The 27522-nt window shown below is 42.5% G+C and overlaps 4 protein-coding genes across 8 annotated transcripts in view; 2 read left to right on the plus strand and 2 right to left on the minus strand.

Moving 5' to 3' along the window:
* Positions 1–19879, plus strand: part of HERC5 (HECT and RLD domain containing E3 ubiquitin protein ligase 5) — a 44064-nt gene extending 24185 nt beyond the window's left edge. For both annotated transcript variants that reach the window (XM_082391628.1, XM_082391627.1), the window contains exons 14-23: positions 3208–3321; positions 4268–4378; positions 5939–6109; positions 8574–8717; positions 9617–9783; positions 15105–15171; positions 16024–16094; positions 18154–18337; positions 18419–18521; positions 19600–19879. In XM_082391628.1, coding sequence (XP_082247754.1) covers positions 3208–3321; positions 4268–4378; positions 5939–6109; positions 8574–8717; positions 9617–9783; positions 15105–15171; positions 16024–16094; positions 18154–18337; positions 18419–18521; positions 19600–19805 — 1338 coding nt within the window. In that variant the 3' untranslated portion in view covers positions 19806–19879. The remainder of the gene's footprint in view (positions 1–3207; positions 3322–4267; positions 4379–5938; positions 6110–8573; positions 8718–9616; positions 9784–15104; positions 15172–16023; positions 16095–18153; positions 18338–18418; positions 18522–19599) is intronic.
* A 2792-nt stretch (positions 19880–22671) lies between these two features.
* Positions 22672–24422, minus strand: PIGY (phosphatidylinositol glycan anchor biosynthesis class Y; the record flags this gene model as incomplete). Its single annotated transcript, XM_082391830.1, has 1 exon — positions 22672–24422. The coding sequence occupies one exon, from the start codon at positions 24420–24422 to the stop codon at positions 24207–24209; it is 216 nt and encodes a 71-aa protein (XP_082247956.1). The 3' UTR covers positions 22672–24206.
* A 96-nt stretch (positions 24423–24518) lies between these two features.
* On the minus strand, positions 24519–26226 carry PYURF (PIGY upstream open reading frame; the record flags this gene model as incomplete). The annotated part of the gene is made up of 2 exons (XM_082391827.1): positions 24519–24660; positions 26024–26226. The coding sequence occupies 2 exons, from the start codon at positions 26224–26226 to the stop codon at positions 24519–24521; spliced, it is 345 nt and encodes a 114-aa protein (XP_082247953.1).
* A 133-nt stretch (positions 26227–26359) lies between these two features.
* Positions 26360–27522, plus strand: part of LOC309628599 (uncharacterized protein) — a 56005-nt gene continuing 54842 nt past the window's right edge. For 2 of the 4 annotated variants that reach the window (XR_014244571.1, XR_014244572.1), the window contains exon 1: positions 26390–26667. The gene's annotated coding sequence lies outside the window, so the exon portion shown is untranslated. Of the gene's footprint in view, positions 26668–27522 lie in introns of all 4 variants that reach the window. The other 2 variants (XM_082391828.1, XM_082391829.1) reach the window with 2 other exon arrangements.

A 27522-nucleotide genomic window follows, 5' to 3' on the forward strand; every position in this document is an offset into this window, starting at 1 on the left:
CCCGGGCCCCATGCAGTGGAAGCTCGGAGTCTTAAACCACTGGACTGCCAGGGAAGTCCCTGAATATTTATTTTTTAATAGCCAGTGAGTTTGCTAAATTCTTGCATTATATCTAGTAACTTAACTGTAGATACTTTTGCATGTTCTGTGCAGACAATCGTATCTTTGAAAAAAATAATGTTTTTTTCTTCGCAATTCTTATGCATTTTATTATTTTCCTTTGCCTTGTTGCACTGGCTAGGCCTTCCTATCCCTAGTTGTTCAACAGGAAGGTTGAATAGAAGTCGTAGTGATAGTAGGTGCCTAATCTTGTTGGTGATTTTAAAGGAAAAATCTTAATTTCACTATTAAATAACATTTTTACTATGGGGTTTTGGAAAATTACCTTTCCAGGTAAAAGGATGTTCCCTCCATTTCTAAGTTGTTACACGTTTTAATTCAAAACAAGTATTGACTCTCTCCTCCTGAAATTCTACTTATTTTGTATGTTAGTTCTTCTCGCTCTGTCATCCATGTCTCTTAATCGTCCTGTCATAATTTCCATCTGTTTGTCTCTTTGTACCCCATTCTGGATGATTTCTTCAGTCCTATCTTCCTGTTCATGAATTCGCTTTTCAGTGATTTTTGTCTGCTATTAAAACTGTCTTTTGAGTTTTATTTCTAGTAGTATGTTTTTCACTTCCGGAAGTTTTCTTTGGTTCTTTAATTTTTTTTTCTTGGTTATTATTTATAATTTCTGGGTATCTGAAGTCTTTGCAGGTCAGTTTTTGCTGTCTTTAGTTTCTGCTGAATCTTCCTCGTGGCTCCTTCATTATCATTATTTTGTGACTGTGTGTGTGTGTGTGTATGTGTGTGTGTGTGCACATTTCCCTTGGAACTTTTATCTTTTGGAATTCTTTGAGGGCTGGGTCTTTTCAGGGAGAATTTGCTTCTGCCAGGCTCCTGGCGACACCAGCAGTTTGGTACTATTAAATTAGTCTTTAAAGATATAAAGATTAAAATTTTGGCTTGAGGCTTTTTAGATCTCCAGGTGGTATGAATCTGGTGTGTGAATTTTCGGGAGAGTGCTTTTGTAATGACAAATTCTGTAGGCGACCTTCTTCCCCCAATGCCAGCACCATTTTTTTTTTTTTTTTAAAAACACTTTTATTTATTTATTTATTTATATTTTGGCTGTGTTGGGTCCTTGTCTCTGTGCGAGGGCTTCCTCCAGTTGCGGCAAGCAGGGACCACTCTTCATCGCGGTGCGCGGGCCTCTCACTATCGCGGCCGCTCTTGTTGCGGAGCACAGGCTCCAGACGCGCAGGCTCAGTAGTTGTGGCTCACGGGCCCAGTTGCTCCGCGGCATGTGGGATCTTCCCAGACCAGGGCTCGAACCCGTGTCCCCTGCATTGGCAGGCAGATTCTCAACCACTGCGCCACCAGGGAAGCCCCATTTTTTTTTTTTAATTAAAAAATTTTAAATTTATTTATTGAAGTATAGTTGACTTATATTAGTTTCAGGTGTACAGCATAGTGATTTGATACCTCTATAGATTACACGCCATACAAAGTTATTATAAAATATTGACTATTTTCCCTGTCTACATTACACTCCTGTGACTTATGTTATTTTATTTATTTTATTATTTTTTTAATTGAAGTATAGTTGACTTATATTAGTTTCAGGTGTACAGCATAGTGATTTGATATCTCTATAGATTACAATGCACCATACAAAGTTACTATAAAATATTGACTATTTTCCCTGTGTACCTTACACCCCTGTGACTTATGCATCTTATTTTATTATTTTTTTTAATTGAAGTATAGTTGATTTACAATGTTGTGCCAGTCTCAAATGAACTTATCTACAGAACAGAAACAGACTCACAGACGTAGAGGACAGACTTGTGGTTGCCGAGGGGGAGGGGGAGGGGGAGGGGGACGGACTGGGAGTTCAGGTTGGTAGATGCAAACTATTAACATCCAGCACCATTGAAACTACAGTTTGCCTCATGGTCTTGGAGTCAAGGTGGGGATGGGTTGATGCAGGAGTGGAGGAAACAGCTTGTTCATTTCTAGGTTACCCTGGTTCACTCTAATGGTAGCCATTTTGGGTCCCAGATTTATGAAGCAAGGTTCCCTAATTTGAACAGAGTCTGGGCTTTGTCTCCTTTTCTCAAAGTCTCAGCCACTGAAACTGAAGTTCAGGTTCACCAGGTTTGGCAGATACTCTCAAGGGAAATGCCACCTTCCCTTAGTTTTTGGACCTGATTATTCCATATCTGCTGACAAAATCAGTAATGCATCCAAAAATGTTGGTTTACAGTTTATCCTATATTTATGGTTGTTTTCAGTGAATCAAAGTGCCTAATCTATCAAACTGCTTAAAAAAAAAAAAAGTCTGCCCTACTGCTGAAAAGTGATGCCTGTTCTTGGCTGTTTTTAAAGGTTTTATATAAAAGTGAAAGATCAATCAAAAAAATAATTCCAGGTCTTGAAAAATTGAGCAGTTTACTGAAGGGCTCAGGGAAAGTGTATTGTAATGAGCTTGCCATTTACAAAGAGAATTCCTAGAAATACTGAAGCAGCAACAGAAGAAATCTTGAAGGGATCCTGCCGTGTCCTTTGACTCTTAACAGGCAACGTCAGAATGTTTGTCAAGCTCCCCCCACACACACACCTCCAGAAGAATCCACCAAGACGACGCACCCTCTTTCTCCGTGACACTGAGGCTGCTGAGGCTGTCGACAGGGCAAGGCTGAGATCAGCAGGGTCCTGAGGATCCTGGTCACGGGGATGAGACAGCATCCCCGTGCGGTGGTGCTGGTCGGGGCACTAAGATCCTGCAAGCCGGGCAGTGCGGCGCCCGCCCCCCGCAAAAAAAAGAACGAACGAACATGACATGAAGTATTGGGCCCCAGAGTAGTTTGGATTCATATTACACTGTGTTTTTCTTTGCACTTGAGTTTCTTTAAAACTTTTCTGTGGATTAAAAGTAACTAGAAGTTTTTCATCACACCATCAATTTCTACTATTAAATCTTAGGTATCCTTTACGCTCCTGAAAGTTTGGGGCTTTGGCAATGGGGGAACTGGATAGAACTTAATTCTGGTCATTCAAAGTATGTTTAACTTGCTGTTTATTCTGATAATCTCATTTATAGCCATTAAGCAAAATTGTCTTTATATAAAGAACTTTCTCACAGGTGGTATTTTATTTAAGGTAAACCAGACTACATATCAGCTGCCTGAAAATATCTTCAAAGTAAATGAACTCACACACTGGCTTGATTTTTATGAAGATGCGTCCAAAAGGACCGCCTCGATAATGAATGCAGTAAGTATGGCGTATTTAAAGAGGGTATTGATTGTCGGTAAGTTAATACAGGCACTCGCTGTATAACTTTGTACGAATTTCCAGAACTTCCTGTACTCTGCAAAATTGCCCAATAGAAATAGCAGGGCTTATGGGAAAAGCAAGGCAGACCCCTCAAAACCAATGCAGTTTTGTAGCCAGAACACTGACAGAAAAGTGCTTCCTACCTGGGGAGAGATAGCTCAGATCAACCAGGCAAGCAGCTTGTGGACAGTGCCGTGAGAAGATGAAAAATGCACAAAAACCGAAGGGTAGAAATCTCTCCCCACCCTGATTAGAGGACCGGTGGCACTGAGGTAACACGTATGGGAGTGGAGCTTTGCTCTTAAGGTAGGTATAGGAGGCTCAGTGACTCACCAGGAGCCAGCAGGATAGGGCTGTAACTTTGGGGAGGGTTCCCTGGGTGTAAGTACTCCTTTTTCATTTTCTTAAAGCTAAAGGGCTCTTGCTGCCAGTTCAGCAGCTAATCTGAGATTTTTTCCTCCTTTTCTCTGAAGGTTCTAATTCTACTCCTAGCACATCGTCCTTTGCCTGGGAAAAATCTTGTCTGAGCTAACCAGCTCTCTACATTCTGTCACGCCCCTGCTTACCAAATGCATCTGAACTAATTTCACATTTCAGAAGTGCAGGTAGCAGCAGAATAGACTCTTTGGGAAAATGTCCAGAGTTTATAATTAATGGTGAAATTAAATGAGTACTGAAAATACTAGGTTTATATACCTTTCATTGATATATATAGAACATTTTCTTAGAATTTTATATATCTGAGCACTACTGACGAGCATTTTGGATTGCTTTGGCTCTAAGTACTGAGACCTGAAACCGTCAGGGCTTTAAGGCTAAGAAGTAAGGCGTAAGATTTCTCTGTCCTTTCATTTATCAAAATTGTTGTCATTTCCTTTTTTAGGACACTTCAGTGGACATCTGCTATCCTGTCATATTCAGTCATTTTCCATTTATCTTTAATATTCTGTCGAAAATTAAACTACTGTATGCAGACTCGCTTTTAAAAATACAGGTATGCATGCCTATTTCTTTGTTTTCATTAGCAAATCAAATGATGAGTACCTTTTCCAGTGTATAATAGAGGAGTGATAAGGGAGCCACCCACGGGTGAAGCATTCAAGAAGCTTATACGCTAATGAAGAAGGCTAGAGAGACTGTCACAATTTGAGTTGGGTTGGCCTTGAGGCCTATTAGGGCCTCAGTAGCAAAGGACAGAGCTTGGGCCTAGCTGTAGGGCTTTTGCCTTGAGGTTGGTGCCGGTAGTCTTCTGAATGGTACTCAAAGACGCGTGGCAGACGTGGGCTTGATTGGGATTAGCACCAGTACATAAGAAGGTCCAATCTAATGGGAAAACATAGTAGTGGGAATAGAGGTGACAGAGGATTCTTGAAATTCAGACCCAAAGAAATGGCTGGTACTCTGTGATCATGCCATAATAAAGGTTTGTGAAAAGTATTTCCCTTCCAGATGTACTTACTGTCATCAGCTGACTTGGTTCTGTTTGTCCGCGTATCCAGCAAGGGGTTTTGAACTTAAAATTGTACACTTGAAAATGCCTCAGAAAGTGTACCTCATTGCATTTTTGTAAGGATTAAATTTGTTAATATAGGTAAAGCATTTAGAACAGTGCCTCTCACAAAGTGCCCAAAAGTGTTAGCGCTTGTTGTCACTTTTGTGCTTATATATGCATCTGTATATCTCTATGCATGAATAATATTCAAATCTATGTCATTAGAGTAGATACCTTTACATAATGCAGTTGCCATAATAAAACAAAATAGGAAATTGATTTATAAGTTCCAAGTAAGACCATTAATGAAATATTTAACAAAGGAAAATGGAAAGAAAAAAGATATGAGAACTTTATTTTGCTTCAACTCTGTAACTATTCTCTCTTGATTTTAAACAAGCTTCCGGTAATTATTTTATAGAACTGGCATTTGATTTCTCTCTGTTTTGCTAGGAGACATAGACGTTAATGATCCCAAATTGCCATTTGGTTCCAGATGGACGGTCTGCATGTCTGTCTGTCAGTCTGTGGGTCTGTCTCTGTCATGGTAACTTCGTAGATTATCTGTCCCCTAAAATCTCTTGTCTGAGTTTTCCTCCTAGAAAAGGATATCTCTAGAGAGGTCTTTCATCCTGCACTTTTCCTGCAGCAGGCTTCTTTTCTAAACGTCTGAACTTCTCTTCCTGATGAGAACACTAGGTTTCAGCTCACTGCTTCAGGCTCACTAGTCAGTCTCTTAGCCTGTTGACGATCGTCAGTCGGTCACTGAGGTGCTCATGATTGTGTTTACGGGATACAGTGGTCCAGAGGAGCCCGCGGTTGGTCACGTTCCTGCGCACCCAGATGAGCCCCGCAGAGCTTTTCATTTCCTGTGTCTCATGTATCTTCTGCTCACGGGGGGTGAACACTGAATATGTAGCCTGTCTCCAGGGGTGTATATAGGGCTCGTTTCATAAATGTTTGTGACACGCGCGTATAATACACTGAACCGGTTTATTCTACTTCGTAAATATCTACTTGGAGCAAACGGTGAAATGGAGTGAAACATTTTTCTTTTCCCAGGAGAAGAAATTGCAAGCTTTTATGAGGTTGGTTGGCGTTGTGGAACAAGAAGGGTCTGAATTTGCTTTACTGCCCACCTTTAATCTAACAGTCAGAAGGGGTCACTTGATTGAGGATGTTTTGAATCAGCTAAATCAGTTTGAGAATGAAGATCTGAGGAGGGAGTTACTGGTAAAGTATAATTCTTACTTAATGTTTTTGCTGCTAAGACAGAAAACATAAAAGAATGTAATGACGGGCCTTACAAAGAGGGAATTATCTCCCTTTTTCCGCTGTGGTTATCTGTATTGGAGTTCCCCTGGTTTCCCCCAGTTACTTGTGAATTCCAGGTGAGCGCTGTCAGTACACTTTGGCTGAGGAGCGGCAGGTGAAATGGTTGTCCTCCCCACAACCTGGTCAGGTAGATAGCCCAGTACTAGCCCTAAGAGGTCCATTCCCTCGTGAGGCTTGAGCAAGCCTGGCTGGTCATCACCTTGTGAAGGTTCCGGTGAGATGGGGTGACCCAGAGGAGAACTGAGAGTTTGTTTCTGCTCTCCTGCAGGCACCCAGGTTGCTTTGTTGAAGAGAGAGCATTCTCTTTATTGACTACGTAGTTTTTTGAGGGTATAATTGTAGATATCACCATGTCCTGAATATTCATGAATCACGATCTTTGGTTTAGCTACTATATAACTTGTCTTACTAATAGATACTTGGCACAGAATAATAACGACTAGAAGATCTAATGAATGTTTTCCTTAGGCCAGGAACTACTGTAAAAGCTTTGCACTTGTGTCACTTCTACCCTTGTGTAGAAGGTTCTGTTTTTTCCTCCTTATACAGATGGGGAAACTGAGGTGCAGAACCATGAGGTAACTTATCCCAGGGTGACACAACTGATAAGTGTCAGAGCCAGGATTTCAGCCCGACCATCAGGCTCTAGACTTTCCAGTTAATCAAGACAAGTCAGGATTTTCCTGATAATATTTATTAGAGTGTTTTTGATTCGAGGTGTTAGTTTATCACTTGTCCTACTCAGATTAAAGAATGATTGACTTGACCAAAGCTCAAGATGCTATTTTAAAAGTACGGAGTTTGCAGTTAGAGTTGGCATTTCTGTGTATTTTTGCACATAGATAATTTTTTTAAAATCTAGTGAACTCATGATTCTAAACTGTGTCGGCCAGCCAGCCCACTCAGTTATTTTAGTTCCATTTTTATATTTCATTCATCCATTTTAAAAATTTAGGTAACATTTGATAAGCAGCTACTATTTTCCAGACTGTGTGAGACATTTTACCTGTGTTATCCCATTTAATCTTTCTGATGATCTCGTGGGAAAACACGCTTTGTGAGGTTAAGGAGCTTGCCCATATAAAGGGGCAGGGTAGGAGTAAGGATAGAAGTGCCAGCATAGAGCCGCAGGAATTTCTGGTATTAAAGCAGCATGAAAAAGAAGAGAGGAATGAAAGCTTAAATAGTGCTTCATAAGAGAAAGCAAGGGAGAAAAGAGTGTGAAGAAAGAGGTGGCGGCCAGAAGTGTAAAATGAGTGGGTGAAATCAAGATGAGACATGAGAAACTCAAGTCCTTGGAACTGGGGATTCACAGATTCTTGGTTCCTCTTGGAGAGAAGCATTTAAGTAGAGAAACGGGTTTAGAAGTTGGTGTACGTTAATCTCCAAAATTTGGCAACCTACAGTAGAGGAAGCCAGTATTGTCTGTACTGGAAACAATGGTGTTGAGATTTTTTTTTCCTTTTAAGGATAAGGGAGACCTTAACATATTTGTAAACTGAAGTGAAGGATTCCAAGAAGGAAAGGCAGAAAGGAACAGAGCAAGTAATTGAAGGAGCAAAGATGGGTTATAATAGAATCATCCTGAGGAGGGCTTGGTGTCAGCAGGTGGGACGCTGCCTCCTTATGGAATCAACAGCCAAGCCAGTAAATACGTGTGCTCTGGTTTTTCAGTTTTTTTGAAAATTCTGATATTTATGATTTCTTTATGTTTATTTTCATTATACTTAATGTACCTGATGATTATAAAAATGATGCCAGTTGAGGTCAGTTTAGTGATAAAGACTTCAGGCTCTCAGGTTTGTCACCCGTAGGATTCAGTCTCAGCAGCTGGGGACTTCTTCCCTGGTGGCGCAGTGGTTAAGAATCCGCCTGCCGATGCAGGGGACACGGGTTCGAGCCCTGGTCTGGGATGATCCCACATGCCGCGGAGCAACTAAGCCCGTGCACCACAACTACTGAGCCTGCGCTCTAGAGCCTGTGCTCCGCAACAAGAGAAGCCACTGCAATGAGAAGCCCACGCACCACAACGAAGAGTAGCCCCCGCTCCCCGCAACTAGAGAAAGCCCGTGCACAGCAGCGAAGACCCAACACAGCCAAAAATAAAAATAAATAAAATAAATAAATTTATTTTAAAAAAAAGTCTTAGCAGTTGTATAACCTTGGGAAAGTTATTTAAATTCTTGAAGCCTCATTGGCCTCCTAGAATTAGTAAGAAAATTCAATACGCTAACACAAGTAATTTGCTTACCCCACCCAGTACCTCCCAAATACTTGGGTCCACAAATAGTTATTAAACGAGATTTAATACATAGCAATACAGAGCTCTGGAAGTGATGCATTATTTGCTCTGTTTCTTTAGGTTTCATTTAGTGGAGAAATTGGATATGACTTTGGAGGAGTCAGAGCAGAGTTTTTCCATTGTCTCTTTGAAGAAATGACCCGGCCAGAATATGGGATGTTCACATATCCTGAAGAGGCTTCCTACATGTGGTTTCCTGTCAAGGTAAGTCCTCTTTTCTTGGTGTAGGTATTTCCTGAGAGAAGAGGTATGGGGATATACCATAGAAAATTAGGTTGTCTAGACTGTTGTATTTTAGGAGAGGAATTATTGATGTAATTATGGAGATAACTTTTTAATTCTAAAAAGGTGATTATTTTCTCTAAAATGGGGGTCCTCTTTCCCTGGGTTTCCAAGTCCACACAAGAGAATTTAAGCAATATATATGTATTGACCATTTCTAGAATGTATAGGTAAAAATGAACCCTTCCTTTCTTAGGCACTCATTCTTTGTTCTGTTTTCCCAGTGAACTTGAAGATAAAGCCTATGAAAAGAAATTGCAAAAACTTTGTTTATAAGGATTACTGAGCCTCATGTGTTTCTATTCCTGTTAATACTTTTATTTTTTATTGAAATATATTTGACATATAACATTGTATAAATATAAGGTGTACCACATGTTGATTTGATATATTTATATTATAGTATGATTGCCATTGTAGTGGTAATTAGCACCTTTATCACATCTCATAATTATTTCTTTTTAGTGGTGGATAATTAAGATCTAGTACCATAGCAAATTTGATGATTATAATACAGTATTGTTATCCATACTCACTGTACTGTGCATTTGAACTCTAGGATTAATTTGCTACTCATTGCAGCTTTTCCACCTAAACAACATCTCTCCTATCTCCTCACCCCCATCCTGTTAATGTTTTCAGTAACCAAAACTGTGGCAGGAATTTAAATTGACTTAATAATTGAATACAAACCCTAAATATTCTTATCTCAAGATTTTTGGTTTTAATTTGTGATTTGATTTTGTGAAAGGGGAAAAATGGTTTACCTAATGTAAATATTCCATCATAATACGTTAAGGTTTTTTTTTTTCTCTTTTCAGCCTAAATTTGAGAAGAAGAATTATTTCTTCTTTGGGGTTCTGTGTGGACTCTGCCTCTTCAGTTGCAATGTTGCCAACATCCCTTTCCCACTGGCTCTGTTTAAGAAACTTTTGGATCAAGCGCCATCATTAGAAGACTTGAAAGAACTCAGTCCTGTTTTGGGAAAGTAAGTTAACATAGTTCCTTTTACAGAACCTTGTCTAACATATATTTAGATAAATATTTAAACACACACATTCCAGTAGTATTTTCATGTTCAATAGTAGCATTCTGGGTATTTTAAACTGATTCTAACTTTGTCAAATTGTTAGACAATAATTTAACTTTCTAAAATTAAGAAAAGTTGGTTTTTCGTATAGTCAGTCCTCACTGTTTGCATTAACCTTTGGTTTATTTGAGCAGAGACAGTCAGGATAGAGCACAGGTTACACCTTGGTGCAAAACCTGCAAGTGATGCTTATTTTATTTCATTTTATTTATTTACTTATTTATTTTAAAGAGACATGTTTTCCAAAGTTGTTTTTTTGTTTTGTTTTTTTAAAAATTTATTTCTTTATTTTTGGCTGTGTTGGGTCTTTTGTCGCTGTGCGTGGGCTTTCTCTAGTTGCGGCGAGCAGGGGCTACTCTTCACTGCGGTGCGCGGGCTTCTCATTGCAGTGGCGTCTCTTGTTGCAGAGCACGGGCTCTAGGCACACGGGCTTCAGTAGTTGTGGCGTGCGGGCTCAGTAGTTGTGGCTCACGGGCTCTAGAGCGCAGGCTCAGTAGTTGTGGCACACGGGCTTAGTTCCTCCATGGCATGTGGGATCTTCCCGGACCAGGGCTTGAACCCGTGTCCCCTGCATTGGCAGGCGGATTCTTAACCACTGTGCCACCAGCGAAGTCCTGATGTTTATTTTAAAAGTTGTTTCATGTCATCATCTTTAAAATGAAAACTTATTTCTAAGTTAAAAGACAAGCCACCACCTCACAAAACGTATTGGTGACATATAATAGAAAGGGTTACTATCCCTGCTGAATAAAGTGTTCCTGCACATCGATAAGAAAAATTGACAGAGTATACAAGAAGGTAACCTACAAAAGAAGCAATAGAAATGGTTCATAAATAAAGGTGATCGTGGATAATCATAAATTAAGTGATCATGGAATGCATATTAAAGTGAGGGGCTAATGCGGACCTCAAATTGACAGTGGTTGGAAGTACTGACGCTGTGTAGTGTCAGCAGGGATTTGGGAAAAGGTTCACTCTGACTTCAAGAATTGTGCGTGGAGTTGTAAATTGGTAACTCCTTGTCAGAGAGCAGTGTGGCAGTACAGTAGCCCCCTATCTGCAGGAGATGCGTTGCAGGCCCTCCAGTGGACGCCGGAAACCGTGGGTAGTACCGAATGCGGTGTATACCATGTCTTTTCCTATACGTACATACTTAGGGTAAAACTTTATTTACAGGTTTGGCACACTATGAGATTAACAATAACTAATAATAAAAATAGGACAATTATAATAATATACTGTAATAAAAGTTATGTGGATGTGGTTTCCCTCTCTCAGAATGTCTTACTGAGGAAATCTAATGCCTTTTCCATCCTGACTAAGCACTTACCATGCCCTGTGGCCGTAACTTCTGCAGTTTGAGGTGCAAGAGCAAACCAGTATGAATTTCTTTTTTCTTCTTCACAGTTTCCCAGGTAGAAGATTCTTTCATACTGTAGATCCTAGCAACCTCGGCATCTGATTTTTTCTTTCCTTACTAAGTTGAGAACTTTCACCTTTTCACTGAAAACATACAGTTTGTGGCTTCTCTTGGGCCCGTCCGAATTGCCAGCGTCTCTCCTCTTGCTTTTGGGGGCCGTCATTAAGTAAAATAAGGGTTGCGTGGATGCAAGACCTGTGATACCACAGTGGTCATGAGGCAGCTACTGAATGACCAACAGGTGGGATACGCTGGACAAAGGGATGATTTACGTACCGCACAAAGAGGGCTGGTGTGAGATTGCATCATACTACTCAGTACGGCCTGCAGTTTAACACTGATGAATTATTCTGCAGTTTTCCATTTCATATTTTCAAATTGCAGTAGACCACAGATAACTGAAACTTTGGAAAGCAAAACCATGGCTAAGAGGGGACTACTGTGCTTGGAATAAAAAAAAAAATGTTTGCTGCTTTGACCCAGCAATTCTACCTCTAGACGTTTCACATTCAGAAATAGGCGATCATGCAAATATGTCTGCTAGTGCACGTTGTATTAGATAGTTTATAATATGTAGACTACCTAAGTGCTCTTCAGCGAGGGAATTAAATGTTTTCGGTATATTTATGCAATGGAATACTATGGGGATTTCTAAAAGAATGAGAACGGTAGTATGATTCTATTATTATTATTATCCCTATTTTACAGATGAGGAAACTGAAAGGGAAGAAAGTTAGGTAACTTGCCCCAGATCCCACAGTGACAGATCTGTGGTTGGAACACAGACACTGGCTCCAGAATCCAACTATTAATCATTATACTTAGTATACTAATAAGATAAGGAAAAAATATTGAAAGCACCCAATTTGGAAAGGAGTAGATATATTTGTTGTTAATTTTTACTGAAAACATTGAAAATGACATAAATAATGCTTATGCCTAAGAAGATGTAATAAACTAAATAACTTAATATACATAAACTGAATAAAGACCACTAAACCCATATTAGCATTTCTCAAACTTTTAGGTCTTAAGACTCTCTTAAAAATTAAGAGAGGCCCCCAAAGAGCTTTTACTTATGTCGGTTACATTTGTCAGTATTTATAATATTAGAAATTAAAAGTGATAAATGTTTTAAATACAGGAATACACGCTCATTCTGTTAGCTCTCATATAGCCTCTGGAAAACTCTGTTCTGTACTCATGACAGAATGTGAAGGAGGCCAGTAACATCTTAGTAGTATTATGAAATTAGTTTTGACCTTGTGGACCCCCCTGTAAAGGCCTCAGGGATTCCCAGAAGTTGTTGGTCTTGGTTATGCTTTGAGAATCCCTGATCTCTATATTCAATAAAACTCCTATTTTAATCCCAGCAGGCTTAAAAAAAAAAAGGCTTATTTAAAATTTACATGGATGAACAAGGGGCCAGGAATAGCCAAAAATAATTTGCAAGGTGAATAAAGATGGGGAACTTGGCCTACCAGATATCAAGAGTCATTAGAAAGCTGTATTAATTAGGGCAGTATGATATTGGTGCAAGCTTTCCAATGGTACAGGAGAGCATAGAACCTGACCCCTATACACATGGCACTTTGTTAGAGGTAGTATGCTAGATCAGTGGGAACAGAAGTACTGTTCAATTAATGCACCTGGGAAAAAAATGAGAACAGATACCTTACATCACGTAATAGAATCAACTCTGTGTGGATAAGGGACTTAAATATTGAATGCAATGATGATGAAAATATGGACAGTTACCTTTCTTACCATTGGGATTTCTCAAGCAAGGCATAAAAATACCAACATTAAAGGAAAGATTGATAAATTTAACTGCAATAAGATGAAAGAAGTTCTCTGTTCATCAAGAGATACCTTAGCAAAGAGAAAAGATACTCTTCAAACTGTAGATATATGTATAACATTTTGGGGGTGGTAGAAAAATGGGATAAGGGGAGGTACCCCCTATAGGCAGGTACAAGATACTGGCAATGTTTTAGTTCTTGTTTGGGGAGTCAGGTTCACAGGTGTTCTTCATAAACATACCCATAAATAAGCAAATGAGCCGTACAGGGACACATAAAGACAGAGTATCATGAACCAAGTTTATGATGAATCCAGTTTTGTCAGCTGAGTTCCCATTACTTTCCCTCAACCCCCCAAAAGTACAATAAAACACGGTCTGTTTTTATCATGATACCATAATAAAAGATCCAGCATTTTAGAGAATTCCTTGGCGGTCCAGTGGTTAGGACTTGGCACTTTCACCGCCGTGGCCTGGGTTCAATCCCTGGTCGGGGAACTGAGATCTCACGAGCCATTTGGCACGTGGCATGGCCAAAAAAAAGAAAAAAAGGATCCAACATTTTGGCACAATACGGTAATAATAAATCCAGCAGGGAAAAGAAATCAACTTGGATTCCACCTTCTCCCAGAGGTCTTCCCCGATGACACGCATCCCTTCAGAAGGAGTTAACCAAGCTCTCCCAAGTTGTAGCTGTACCATTTACATCGTTCCTAGCTGCACATATCTGACAGCACTGTAGTAAGATTTTTATCAGCATATCTTACCTATAAGTCTCAGGATTTAATCAATAATAACGTCTTACTCTCAGCTTTACATCCCTTATCCCTGCCGTACCAGATACTTGTTTGTTGAATGAATAAATGAGTGAGGGAGCACATAATACAGTATGCCGTGTATTACTTTACAAGTATTTATAGGGACTTCTCTCCGGTCCAGTGGCGAAGACTCCACACTTCCAGCACAGGGCATGCAGGTTCGATCCCTGGTCGGGGAAACTAAGATCCCGCATGCCGCGTGGCCTGGCCAAAAAATAAAAAAATAAAAAAAAAAAAAAGTATTTATAAAGGTGGAAATATAAAGACAGGCTGCTCTCCATTCGGATATAACCTCTGTTCTCACAGATGCCTTGAAACAATTCAGGTGGTCAAATTTCAGGTCTGTCTTAAGCTTGAAGATACTGGGACAGGAGGTATAGAGAAGGTCCTTTGACCCACCCACTCCTAAGAATGTCAAGTGATACCTGATAATTAAAAGGAAATCTATTATTCTGTAAGTAATGTTTATTAAAAGCTTAAAGAAAGGTAACACCAGTGTGGATGAGTTTCAGAATCAGTAGGCATGTTAGTGATCCTTTTCTGAATAGGAACCTCCTGCCAACTGGGTAAGGCAGACAGGGTGGAGGGAAGAGAGCTGGGAATTGTGTGAGGAGCCCGCAGAATTGCAAATAACCCTCCAAATCTCACACTTCCGGTTGAGGTCTGGCCCTCGTTAGACTATCAGTACACAGAAACAGGTTCTGTGAACTGAACCTGACCTCCCACCTTGGGAGTAAGCGTGCCCTTGACATTTATTTTATTTTATTTTTTTAATTTTTTTTAAACTTTTTTTTAAAAATTTTTTTAAAATTTTTATTTATTTATTTATTTTTTATTTATTTATGGCTGTGTTGGGTCTTCGTTTCTGTGCGAGGGCTTTCTCTAGTTGTGGCAAGCGGGGGCCACTCTTCATCGCGGTGCGCGGGCCTCTCACTATCGCGGCCTCTCTTGTTGCGGAGCACAGGCTCCAGACGCGCAGGCTCAGTAGTTGTGGCTCACGGGCCTAGTTGCTCCGCGGCATGTGGGATCCTCCCAGACCAGGGCCCGAACCCATGTCCCCTGCACCGGCAGGCAGACTCCCAACCACTGCGCCACCAGGGAAGCCCAACATTTATTTTAGATGATGTTTCTAGCCATCATGATTATTGACATCTGAAGAATAAAATCATGTGTTCTTTAGGAGTTTGCAGACACTTCTGGATGATGAAGGCGATGACTTCAGAGAAGTATTCCACATCCATTTTAATGTGAGTAACAGTGAAAATCAAATTACAGCTCATATTTAATCTGATTAACCATTTTTATACTTACTTACCTTTAATAAAAAACCACACTGAATTAAGCTAGTACAAAAGGTGTTCTTCCTCATTTTTCATGAGCTGGGTGTATCAGTTAGATTTTACTAAGTAACAGACGACACCTAAACTGAGTGGCTTAGAACAGGAGACACGACTCTGGGGGTGTCTGGACTGGGCCGACCTGGCGGGCCGCCTGGCCCACAGTGGCCTTGCTTACACACCTGGTGGCCAGCGGGCTGGTTGGCTGAGGGGGTGTCGACTGGAACAGCTCTCTCTGTTCTAGTGCCCTTTTATCCTCCAGTAGGCTAGCTGTGGCTTCTTCACGAGTGGTCGCAGGGTTACGGCGAGTAGGAGATGGCAAGCCCCGGCACACAGGCTGCTTTTCAAGCTTTTGCTCCTGTCAGGTCCCTTTGGCTGAAGTACTTCACGTGGCCACAGCCAGACTCAGGAGCCGAAGAAATAGACTCGCCCTCTTGATGGGAGGTGTTGCAAAATCACATTGCGTAAATACCAGGATGGGAGGAATTTATGGCCATTTTTTGCAAATCTGCCATACTAGGTCTGTAGTGTGTAAAGTGAATAGTGAGATATGGCAATTGTCCAATTAATTTATTCAATATGATCAGTTAAAATAGATAATTCAAGTTCCTTTAAAAACTTATTTTTCGTTCTGCATGATAAAGGTGGTAATTTTTTACCACCTTGCTGGTTTGAGGAAAAGAGGTATGCTCCAAAGTGTTTTTGTTGATAATAGATTGTTCGGGATTCTCTTGGAGATACTGAGTTCATTTGTGGTTACAGGTGCATTGGGACAAAAATGATGTAGACTTAATTCCTAATGGAAGTCACATAGCTGTCGACCAGACTAACAAGTAGGTACAAAGAAATGAAGTATTTGTTTTGTTTATACACTGTATTTATTTCACTGGGCTCTAAAAATTCCTTGTAGTTATAATTTTCCTTTCTTAATCATTTTCCAAAAAGGCAGAGAATCAGTTCATGTTGTATGTATGTGTGTGCCTCCTAGGGTTTGTATGCTGGCTGGGAAGGAAATGGCTTTCTTGGAGAGGCCTTCCCTCATCTTCCTGTCTAGGATTATACCACTGACCTCTCTCTCTTTATCCCCTTACCCAGCTTTACTTTTTCTTTTCACGTCACACGTTACGTACCTTTAGGATTTTTTGCTTGTTTACTTATCAGTGTTTCCCGTAGCTCTGAGGAGCGGCATGATGGCAGGGTCTTGGTCTGTCTCGCTCACCATTGTTTATCCAGTACCTACAGTTGTCCACAGTGGCGTCTGGTCCATAGCAGGCGCTTAGTTTTGTTAATATTATTAGATGTTACTGTGGTATCTTGACTTCCCAATACTTTATGGGATGCCATTTAAAGCCATAGAGTTTGCGATTATAGAACGCTCCCCTGATAGTTGATCAGAGTGGCAGAGAAATATCTAGTGAGCATTCTTTATTTTAAAAAACTTTTTTATTATAATATAACGTACAGAAAAGTTCAAAATTATAAGCATGCAGATCAAGAAACAGAACATTTCTAGCTCTGTGGTATATTTTATGAATACACCCCAAGTTGTCCATAGTATTATTGATTGCCTGGCCCTTTCCCCTGAAAGAATTGGCAAATGTGCCCAAAGGCAGAAACTGCAAGTTAAGTGCTGGGCTCACCTCAGGGAGGGAGCTTCCCTTCTGTCTTAGTCCAAAGGCCTCTTGAGTCTTGACTTAGATTTGGAAACCTGGAGCTAGATGTGCTTTTGTTATATTACCTGGGTTTTTCTAGTTCTTATCACTGGGAACATTTGCTACGAGCTACTCCATCAGAGCTAGATGTATAAATCCCCTCTTTATTTGTGTTTAAGCGCAAATAATTACTCTGACAAATTCAGACAATACAAAAGAGTATAAAAAAGGAAGTTTCCCCTGTCTCCCAAGCCCATTCTCCAGAGAGAACAGGGACGGTTTTATTCTTCCAAAATTTTTCTCTTCTAATCTGTCAGTTCTCTTAACTGTGTGACCTTGAGCAATCTCGTACCTTCACTGTGTCTCAGTTTCTTTTCCTCTTTACCAAAATGCCGTAAGAACCTGCCTTGCAGAGTTTTATGAAGATTAAATTAGACAGTACATGAAAAAAACAGCTCTAACAGTTCCGTGGCACATGGTAAGCACCCAGTTATTAGATGTTCTAGCTCTTCCTTTTTTTTTTTTTCCTACTTTAAAATATTTTATTGGTGTCCTTTTGATAAGACCAAGTAAAGGCCGCCTAATTCGTTTTGGCCCCCAAATTTCTAGGCAGTCCCCTCCCCCCATCCCCCGGAGGTTGACAGCTGCTCACATGGGTTAATGCGGGAAAGATGTGCAGTTCCTAGGATCTGTCCAACACCGGGTGGAGGACAGCCTTTGTGTCAGCAAAATTCACAGTACCCAGGTAGAAGGCACGCTGCTCTCCACTTCTTGTCCCAGCCTGTTGTTGCAGTGGCAGGAACCATTACCTGGGCGGACCAGCCATCCCAACAGCACTTCTCCAAGAGGAGAATTCCAAACCTTAGGCCTTCAGTCACCAGGCTAGCTAGCCCTGAATCTCTGTGAAGGGGCACTGCCCCAGCTGGACTTCCAAAGCTCTTGTGCTTTATTCAAGAGTAACACACCGGTGGATGTCTCAAGCCCCCTCGTGGCACTGCAGACCCTCCTTCGAGAATCGGGGGGCTGCACACCGGCAACTGTGCAAAGATGGCGCAGGTGGCCGCCTTCCCCTTGTTTGGGGAAGGTTCTGCAGCAGCTGCCAGGCGGACCCCAAGGCCACTGTCTCTTACTGTATTTTTTTTTTTTTTTCGTACTGTATTTTTATCGTCCTTTTCACCCCCTCCCCCAGTTTTGTTCAGGGTATTGCAGTAAGCTGAAATCATTTTCTGTTTCATTAAAGGAGAGACTACGTTTCTAAGTATGTCGATTACATCTTCAACATCTCTGTAAAGGCATTTTATGAAGAGTTTCAAAGAGGATTTTACAAATTGTGTGACAAGGAGATTATTGAATTTTTCCATCCTGAAGAACTCAGGGATGTGATTATTGGAAATACAGATTACGACTGGGAAACATTTGAAAAGGTACATCATAAAGGCCAAGTGGTTGGAATTAAAATTTTGTTTGTTTGTTTCCTGAATATTTTTTTTTGCATTTTTCTCTAGAATGCACGTTACGAACAAGGATATGACAGTTCACATCCCACCATAGTGATGTTTTGGAAGGCTTTACACAAGTTGACTTTGGAGGAAAAGAAAAAATTCCTTGGTGAGTATTGCATCAGGAGGAGATCTATAATCTCATGTCTTTTCTGTGACGTAAGGAAATCTTGTGTCTCATGGGTACCATTTGCAACAAATCATACTGTCAGAGCCACTCCTAGCCCCGTGGAATGTCCTTTATGCCAGGTTGTCCCAACATCAAAAAATAAATGTTAATATAGGTCTTTCTCCTGTCATTTTCAATTCTGCCTTGCTTCTAAATTTTTCTTCGTTTCTTTGAGCTAAATATTGAGGCTTCTCCTGTAGTTAGTTGTGTCGCCATTCGGTTAGCCAGGCCCTGTGGGATGAGCCAGGCTGTGTGCCGTCATTTGTCTCCACTCCTTTACCTCACCTTCAGACTTTGAGCTCAGTGTTATGCCTGCTCGGTGCTTTTCCTGAGACCTGTCTAATGACTTCCTCTCTCATTTTCTTACTCAACTTCCTTAGCTAATTTTTGAGAAACGTTTATCTTCTTATTCTTTTTTCTGTGGATAACATGGGTGTTGGAAGGTATTCAGACTTCTCCAGAAGCCCAGCCTAACTCTCCAGTCTTAACGCTCATAGGAAATCTTTGTTCCAGCCAAACAGTCCCCTTGTCTGTACATTCTAGAGCCCACTCTGCGCCTCCCACCTCCAGCCTTCTCCTTCCGTTCCTTGAACCTTCAGCTGCCTCCGTGTGGCCTCTCTAAACCTTTCCCTCCTTAGAGGTTCAGCTTCATTCCGAACTCTCGGAAGTCCTTCCGGTCATCCCAGCCTGATGCCCTCTCCCTGCTCTGAACCCCAGCATTTACACTCAGAAGGTACCTAACTCCATGGCACCTTGTTTGCTGTCTTACTTAAACCCTTTTATTTTTCTCTTGCCGTTTGTCTTTTCCTGCTCAAGAATCTAAATATTCCCAGCCAGACTGTAAGCTACTTGAGGGCAGTGACTGTGTCAGACTTTGTGCCAACAGTGGTCCCCGATGCAGTCCAATGTAGGACTCTGCACAGGGGCCCTCAGTTAGTGTCTTTGAATAAACACATTTCCTCTCTGTAAATTTTGGTCTCTGTGAAGCAGATCACTCATTTTGATTCTTCTTTTTTAGCGTTTCTTACAGGAACGGACAGAATTCAAGTAAAAGGCTTAAAGAACATGAAAATAACATTTTGCTGTCCTGAATATTTGAATGAAAAAGATCCCATGAGGGCACAGACGTGTTTTAGTGTCCTCTACCTCCCTAAATACTCTACGATGGAAAGAGTAGAAGAAGCGCTTCAAGTAGCCATCAACAGCAGCAGAGGGTTTGGCTGACTCTTACCTCACGCTCTTTACCGCTTTCGGGAAATGTTTTCAGAAATAAAATTAACTCCAAAATTAACATAAAAGTCTTGCTGACTGTTCAGTGTGTTTACCTGCTTTTTTAGAATGGCTGTTTTTGCATGTAAGATGTATTAGTAATGATACAGATTAGGCGGTTAAAAAACAAGGTGACCCTGAAACCCAGTGCATCAAGTGAGACAGAAGGGGTTTTTCTACTTCATAAACGTCTGGGTAGTTTGTCCAGGGCTGAAGTGGTTCTTCTCCCTCTCAAACTGCTCTAGTAAAAGTCACAAATGACTTTCTTGTTGCAAATTTCAGTGGAGGCTTGCCCATTTCCATCTTAAAAAGGTATTTATTGCATTTGAAACTATTGACTACTTTCTCCTCAAAACTCTCAGGAACTGCTAGGCTGTCTTTTTTTCTCGGCTGCTTCCTCATGTCCTTTGCGTGCTTCTCTTACACTCCCGCGACCTGAAGCGCCCGTGCAGGCGTCTTTTCCCACTCTCCACGCACCGCTCGTTGCCACGGAGTCAGTTACGACTTACACACTGGTGGTACCCAGATCTCTCTCTCTCTGCCTGACAGGAGCTGATAGAGTCCAGCACTACAGCCATCTCTCTGCGTAGCCTGCGTCTACCTGCATGCCTCTCAGCTCCTTCATCGCAGCATGTTCAAGAAGAAGATGGCCGTTTTCCTGTACTCAGCTTGGAATGGTACCACCAATACCTCCTACAGCCGTCTTCCCTTCCTCCCTCTTCTTCACTCCCTACGTTGAAAAAAATCAGTCAGGTTTTGACAATTCTAGTTCTCATCTCCCTCTAAGCCCACTGCCAGCGCTTTAGTTCAGGCTCTCACCATCTGTCCCGTCGCTGCAGTTGTCTCTCAACTGGTCTCCTTGTATCTAGACCAACACCGTCCAGTAGAACTTTCCGTGAGGCTAGAAATCTAGATCTGTGCCGTTGAATAAGATGGACCCCTGCTGTAGATAAGGTTTAGCTGTTGAAGAATTTTGAAGAGAGAAAACTTCCATTGGTAGTGGTGGCAGAAAAAGTGTGGAACTGTGCTGTCCAATGTATGGCTATTTAGCTAAAATGAGATTCACAATTCAACTCCTCAGTCACGCGAGCCACGTTTCAAGTGCTCAGTATCTACGTGTGACTGCTGGCTACTGTATTGGTGCAGATTTGAGCACGTGTCACCCCAGGGGTCCATGACACACGAAACCTCTGCAAGTTTGCACGTGCTTTTTTTTTTTCCTTTTTCTGGGAAGGAGAGCCATAGTGTTTATCAGCCGCATATATCAAAACAATTTTAAAATCAAGCAATAACGTCCAATCTCGTTAAGACTGGTCATTCTAGTTCCCAAATCCATCCCGACGGGCCTCCTGGTCTCCCACCCCTGCCCTGCACACGCGGTGTACCACGTTCCGGTCATTTGTAACTAGCTCAGTTTCCTGGACCGGCTGCAGTCTCTGTCCTGTGCTTTCACACGTGGTGTTTCTTCTGCCTGGAGCCCTCCGCTAATCCCAGCCCTACCCCTCCTGCTTCCTCAGCTCCTCGGGCTTCGGTTCCTCCTCCTCCTCTGCCTGGGTTATTCCCAGGCGTCTCTCAGGATTCACTGCCGCTCTCAGGGCGGTCTAGTAGATGCCATGAGAGTGAATGAATGAGTTTGTGGAATATGGCTACCTAGCTCAGAACTCCCCAACTACCGTCTTTCAGTTTCCTTCCAAGAGCGTAGCTGCCCGTGGTCCCAGGAGTTAGCTGAAAGTGCCACCTAGTGGCTAATGCGGAAGATAGCAGTCACTTCCAAATGGAGCATTTCATTAAGTGGCACAAAACTTGTCCCCTTTCCACACATAATAGTGAGAATCTACTATGGCTCTTGGTTGTACTATGTAATTTCTTATTTCCTGCCTCACTTAAAACTCCCACCAGGTCTGTGACAACTTCCACGTCACAGATGCAGAGTCTGAAGTTCAAAGAGCCTTCCTTAAAAGCCCACTCTGCAGGAATGGAAGAAAATGAAGAGGAAAAGTAGGTCATGACGAGTCCTTTCTTGCTCCCTCAGGGTGGAAAATCCCCACTTAGAAAGCTGGTGGGAAGGAGTTTATTCGCAAGGTGGTTAAAGATGATCCCCGACAGGGACGCGGTGAGGACAGTGGGGAAGAGAGTCTTGCTAAGAGGCTCTGAGGAGGCAAGAGGTCCCTGCCATTGTGGACTCAGCTGATTATTGGGGGGGAAGAGTCCCAGTTAGTTAGTGGCAGTATTTCTCATGGTGGGTTTACAGCGCAACAGTCGGAGGTGGTGAGGTCAGCGTCATGACGCGCGTGGCATTCTGTGGCGGGAAGCTGGTGCAGGAATCCCCGCAACGGACAGAAAGCAAGGATGACGTGCTTGTGAGGGACTCAGGGACATGAGAAAGCTGTTGGAGAATTCCCAAGAAAGCGTGTCACATCTCAGAGGGTCGCTAGAAGTAGCATAATGTGGTGGGCAAAATTTATCAGGCTTAAGACCTACATTCCACTACTGTCCGCGTGTCTCTAACTAGCATTTGACTCCAGCAAGTAAGTGACTTGAAACCACTGAGCCTTATGCTGAACATATATTGTTTTTCTGGTTTTTTTTGGTAACAGCTTTATTGATATACAAGTCGCACAGCATATAATTCAGCCATGTACATTGTACAACTCAGTGGATTTAGTATAGTCACAGAACCGTGCAATCATTACCACAGTTGATTTCAGAATACAGTGCTTGTTTTATCAGCAAAATTCTTTCATTTACACTGACCATAGTGAGATTTAGGGCACATTAAAAAGAAAAATAATGCCATTTCAGGAAATGATGGGTACCTCTATTGTCTTCCGTGTTATTTGTATATTGCCATAGAGGAGGGTTTTTTTGGGTTTTTTTTTTTCTGCATTGGGTCTTCGTTGCTGCACACGGGCCTTCTCTAGTTGCAGCGAGTGGGAGCTACTCTTCGTTGCGATGCGCAGGCTTCTCATTGCGGTGGCTTCTCTTGTTGAGGAGCACGGGCTCTAGGCGCGCGGGCTTCAGTAGTTGCAGCACGTGGGCTCAGTAGTTGTGTCTCGCAGGCTCAGTAGTTGTGGCACACGGGCTTTGTTGCCCCACGGCGTGTGGGATCTTCCCGGACCAGGGCTCAAACCCGTGTCCCCTTCATTGGCCGGCGGATTCTTAACCACTGTGCCACCAGGGAAGTCCTTGCCATAGAGTAGTTTTTAAAACATGACTTGTACTACAGTATATACATTGAATTAATGCAACAGAAAACACATCCAACTTCGTTTTAATTGTCTTTTGAAGGGGAAGAATCACTATCTAAAGGTTCTGTTAAACTACTTTAAGGTTCTATTAAGAATCAGTTAAGGTTATATTCAGTTCTTAGGTTTCTTTAGGGTAACTACTGAAATATTTATGTTACACTTCTGAAAGAGTTATTGTACTCATCAATCTTGTTCAAAGTTCTGGAAAATCAGGAACTATTAATGTGTAAAATGCTCATGCCCTTAGTAGTGCTATTTAAAATAGGTCTCCTGTGGCAGGAAAATAAACTGTAATGTGCCTCAAAACGTAGCCCTCAACTCAATAGGACACAATTAGCTATTTGCAAACCTTTCAACCCCACCTCTACCTCCAGAGGCACATACTTTCCTGGGAAATTATTCTATTTTGGCTATTATGTGTCTCTCTAAATATTCTAAGTTTAAAATTTAGAATATTTTACATTTTCTCTTCCTTAGAGTCACACTCTAGTGACCAAAGGGGGATAAAAACCCCACAAAACTACAAATTGTTTTATGGAAAATGTCAATAGCTTATTTTATTATTAATGTAAGCATGTGATGCCAAAGAAATGAAGGTAATTTTACAAACTCAGAATTTTGGCAAATACATGAAGTTTCCATTTTATTACAGTTTTATACCACATTAGTTCAAATCCATTTCTCTACAACTACCCCAACAGAGCTCCTCTGGAATTATTTCAGTCATCCTTAACATGTGACTTTACCAGACTCTGAATGTAAAATAAACATATAAGATTTCAAATCAGTAACTTTTAATTATGAATGGGATAAGACATAAAGTCATCAGATGATGGCTGGGGCTATTAATTTCCAACAAGACACTCTGTTGAAATGTTTCTCCTGATACCCCAGGTATAAATAAGAACCTTCAAAAAACAAGGGCAGAACCAAAGTACAATAAAGAAGCCTCTGCAGCTTAAGCCTCCCCTAATCCTAAACCTCTGACAGAAGCTAGGCAAAGCATCTTTCTTGCACGTTAAGTGGGTGTCCAGTATTTCCATGTAGTTGAGCTTTCAGAGGCAGACAGACACTCAAGCCTCTCCTTACCGTCTTGGCTCTGGCTGTATTAATTATGCCTGAAGAGTTTAATACCCATCCAAGTCCAAAGGTGGAAGAACACATACACGGGTATGGTGACCGGCAAGAGCAGACTGTAAAAGCACAGGCTGGTTGTGCTAGTGCAGCCCTGCGGGAAGTTTTCTTCCACGGAGGCCGAGTATAACAGCCCTGCTAACGAGACCAGCGGAATAAGGACAGTCAACGTAGGAAGAGACAGAAACATTCTTCCCCTCCACTGATTACCCGCCACTCTGACTTTTTAAAAGGCGGATTGTATTCAGAAAATTCAGTTGTGTGTGTTGTCGTTCTTACGTGTGATCTAACGCTGCTCCGTTTCTTCTTGCTTCTTATTTTGATGTGTCATCCTAGCTGCCTGTGGTATCATATTAGGAATCCCATCAATAATTGGATAGGCTATTCCTAACTCTTCGTTAATCAGTTCATTTGTCGATGCTTCGTATCTGAGGGGGAGAAAGAAAAACAAAATGAATCGTGGAGAACAAAATGCTTGGAAGAGCTTGATGTTCAATAAAACAGTAACGTTTATCCAGTTCTTCACGTTAAGAGTTAATCCCAGAAAAGCAGAATTAGACTGGTTTTCATTCTAAAAGCAGGAATAGCCCATCGAACCACTTCTCTTAGAAAATGAATCTCTTAATTGTTCCCATTTTAGTCAGTTTCTCTCATTTTCTTTTTCACTTTATTCCTAAGCCATGCCTCAGTTTTTTAAAATACCAGTCAGAAAAGATTTGCCCTTTTCATCCAAATCTTCCTTCATTACTTTTTTCAACCCCAAAACACCCCCCCTTCCTTTACTACTGGAACAGACCCTAGAGGAAATTCCAACTTCTTCATCTTAGAATGAATGCTTAATAGAGCAGCCTTATTGACCCATTAAAAGGAAACCACTGAAAAATCGAGACACAAAAGTTTGAGAGATGAGAGTGCAGAAATGAGGACACTTCGGAACGCAGCGTGTCTGCAAGTGAGCTGTTTACACTATTAGCTAAGAGGGAGATCAAATGGTAGTTTCAAGGTTTAAGAAAACTGAGTGAGTCACATGTTCGTTATGAGAAAAACTCTGAAAGAGACATGAACAAGATGAAGATAAAGATGACTAGCGATCCGCCACCCCAAGACCACCGCTGACGCCACGTGGGTGTTTCCTGGTGTCGGGGTTCCGAGTCGGCGGCCTGGAACGGTAGTGTTCCCCCACAATGACTCTACGTTAAAGGTTAAGCAGGCCTTTACAAAAGCCAAAAGCCGAAAGAAGGCGGCACCCCGCGCTTACATGCCTAAGGCCGTACACGGCGTCTGCACAAGACTCTGGAGGCCACTGCGTTTTTCATCGTCTTGGCTGAAAAATCGGAACGCCGCGGACTAGTCTTGAGTCCTACGAGCTCCTAAACCGGGCTCTCCAGGTGAGAAACCCTTCGGGTCCTTTTAAGAAAATGCGCCATTGCTCAAGCCCCGCCCGCGGGCCTTCCGAACCATTCGGCCCGCCCTGGGGTGCCTGGAAGTCTGCATTTCTAAAAAGGTGCCCTGGCGATTCTCAGGCGCGGCCAGGGGAGAACCGACACGCGCTCCGGCCCGCGCCGGCGAGTGGGCGGTGCGGTTCGGGAGGCCTGGGGCTCGCGCGCCGCCGGCCTCCCGCCTCCCCTCCCCGCGCCGCGGGAGGCCCCGGGGCCAAGGAATGGCAGCCAAGAGCACGCCCGGAGTGACCTGCCAGGGCTGCTCGGCGGCGGTCCACGGCCATGCGGCCCACCCGCCCCGCTCCCCGCGACGGGAGGCCGCGACGGAACACCCGCCGCGGGCGAACCTCACCGGAGCGGCTTCTTGGAGAGCGGGCACACCAGGAACTCCAGCAGCGCTGGGTCGAAGGCGCGGGGCGGTTCCCGCGTCCGCTCGCTCTGCTCTGGGGACGGCCGCGACACCGACGCGTGCACACACCTCTGGGCGACCGCGGGCGGCCGTGCGCGTGTCCCCCGCAGCGCTGAGGCGAGCCGGCCGCAAACTCCGCGCGGCATGGCCTGGCGGCCCGCGACCGGGCCCCTGCGCGCCCGTGACCGCGCCCGTGACCGCGCCCGTGACCACCCGCGCCGCCGCAGGCGCTGCCCCGGCGTCCAGGCCCCGCCCCCCGGTGCTCGGGAAACGCTGCCCCCGACAGGTGGAGGCTAGCGCTTTGGTTCCGAGGACGCCCCGGACCCGACTGCTTTCGCCGCGACACCGCTCGGTAGTTGAGAGCGCGGCGTGCAGCCCGGGCCCCTTGCGGCTTCTCCTGCGCGTTTGCAGGTTACAAACAAAACCGATGCTTAAGGCGGGGAGGGGGGCAGGGTGTCTTGAGTTTTCACCAGAGCCGATCGCAGCGTTGCCAGGAAGCCAGTGGCCGACTTCAGAGTCACACAGTGTTTCACTTGGACCTACGTGGTTATCACCAAAATGAGGTTTCAAACACACTGTCCTGTTGGGTATGTTAAAAACATTACTTTGTTTTATGTAAATCTTTACTATACCACAGTTCCTGTAGCATCGTTTGGCCTTTTTTTTTTTTTTTCTTCTCCTTTCATTTAAAAACATTTAAAGACCTGAAAAGAATGACTTAGTCCTCTTCACCTCTAAGATGTCCAGATTCTTACCCTGTGGGACTCATCGGGAACTCAATGGCGTAATAATAATAGCACACCTAATTTGCTTTTATAAATGAGCTTGGAAGCAGCAAGGACTCTAAATAACTGCGTCTGTTAGTTAAATGGGTGATCCATTCAATGGGTTTTTCGGCCCCGGTTTGCCTCTGACTCTCCAAGAAAATGATGCACGTTTTATCTCTGTCTTATAGTGTAGTAGATAAGTGCTTGGGCTCTTGGGTGCGTAGTTTACTCTTTCCATAACTCCAGCAAATGACCTAACTACTCAGTTTCCTTATCTGTGTAATAAGATTAATAATTGTACCTACCTCATGAAATTCCCTCCTGGGGATTAAAATGTGCTAATGCATGCAAAGAGCGTTTAGAAAAGTGCCTGGGACAAATTAATGCTCAGTTAATGTTATCTACTTTTATTTTCTCTATTCTTCCTAGTTCAGTATACTAGGAGATTCTTTGTTAGTCATCATTCTTCTCCCTTTGTTTTGCTAAATATTGAACCTTTTCTCACGTCATTGGTCTTTATCATTTCACACTTCGTGTTCCTCGGAGATAGGGATGTGAGTAAGGAATATAGTGGTACAAATACAAGATTATATTTTCAAATTTCTCTTGCACTCAGCAGTGTAAAAGTAGAGAAACTTTTATTTTGTTTGTTCACTCTATTAAAAAAAAATCCAC

Source organism: Balaenoptera borealis (genome assembly GCF_965194805.1).
Source record: "Balaenoptera borealis genome assembly, chromosome: 4".
In the NCBI taxonomy this organism is placed as follows: Eukaryota; Metazoa; Chordata; class Mammalia; order Artiodactyla; family Balaenopteridae; genus Balaenoptera; species Balaenoptera borealis.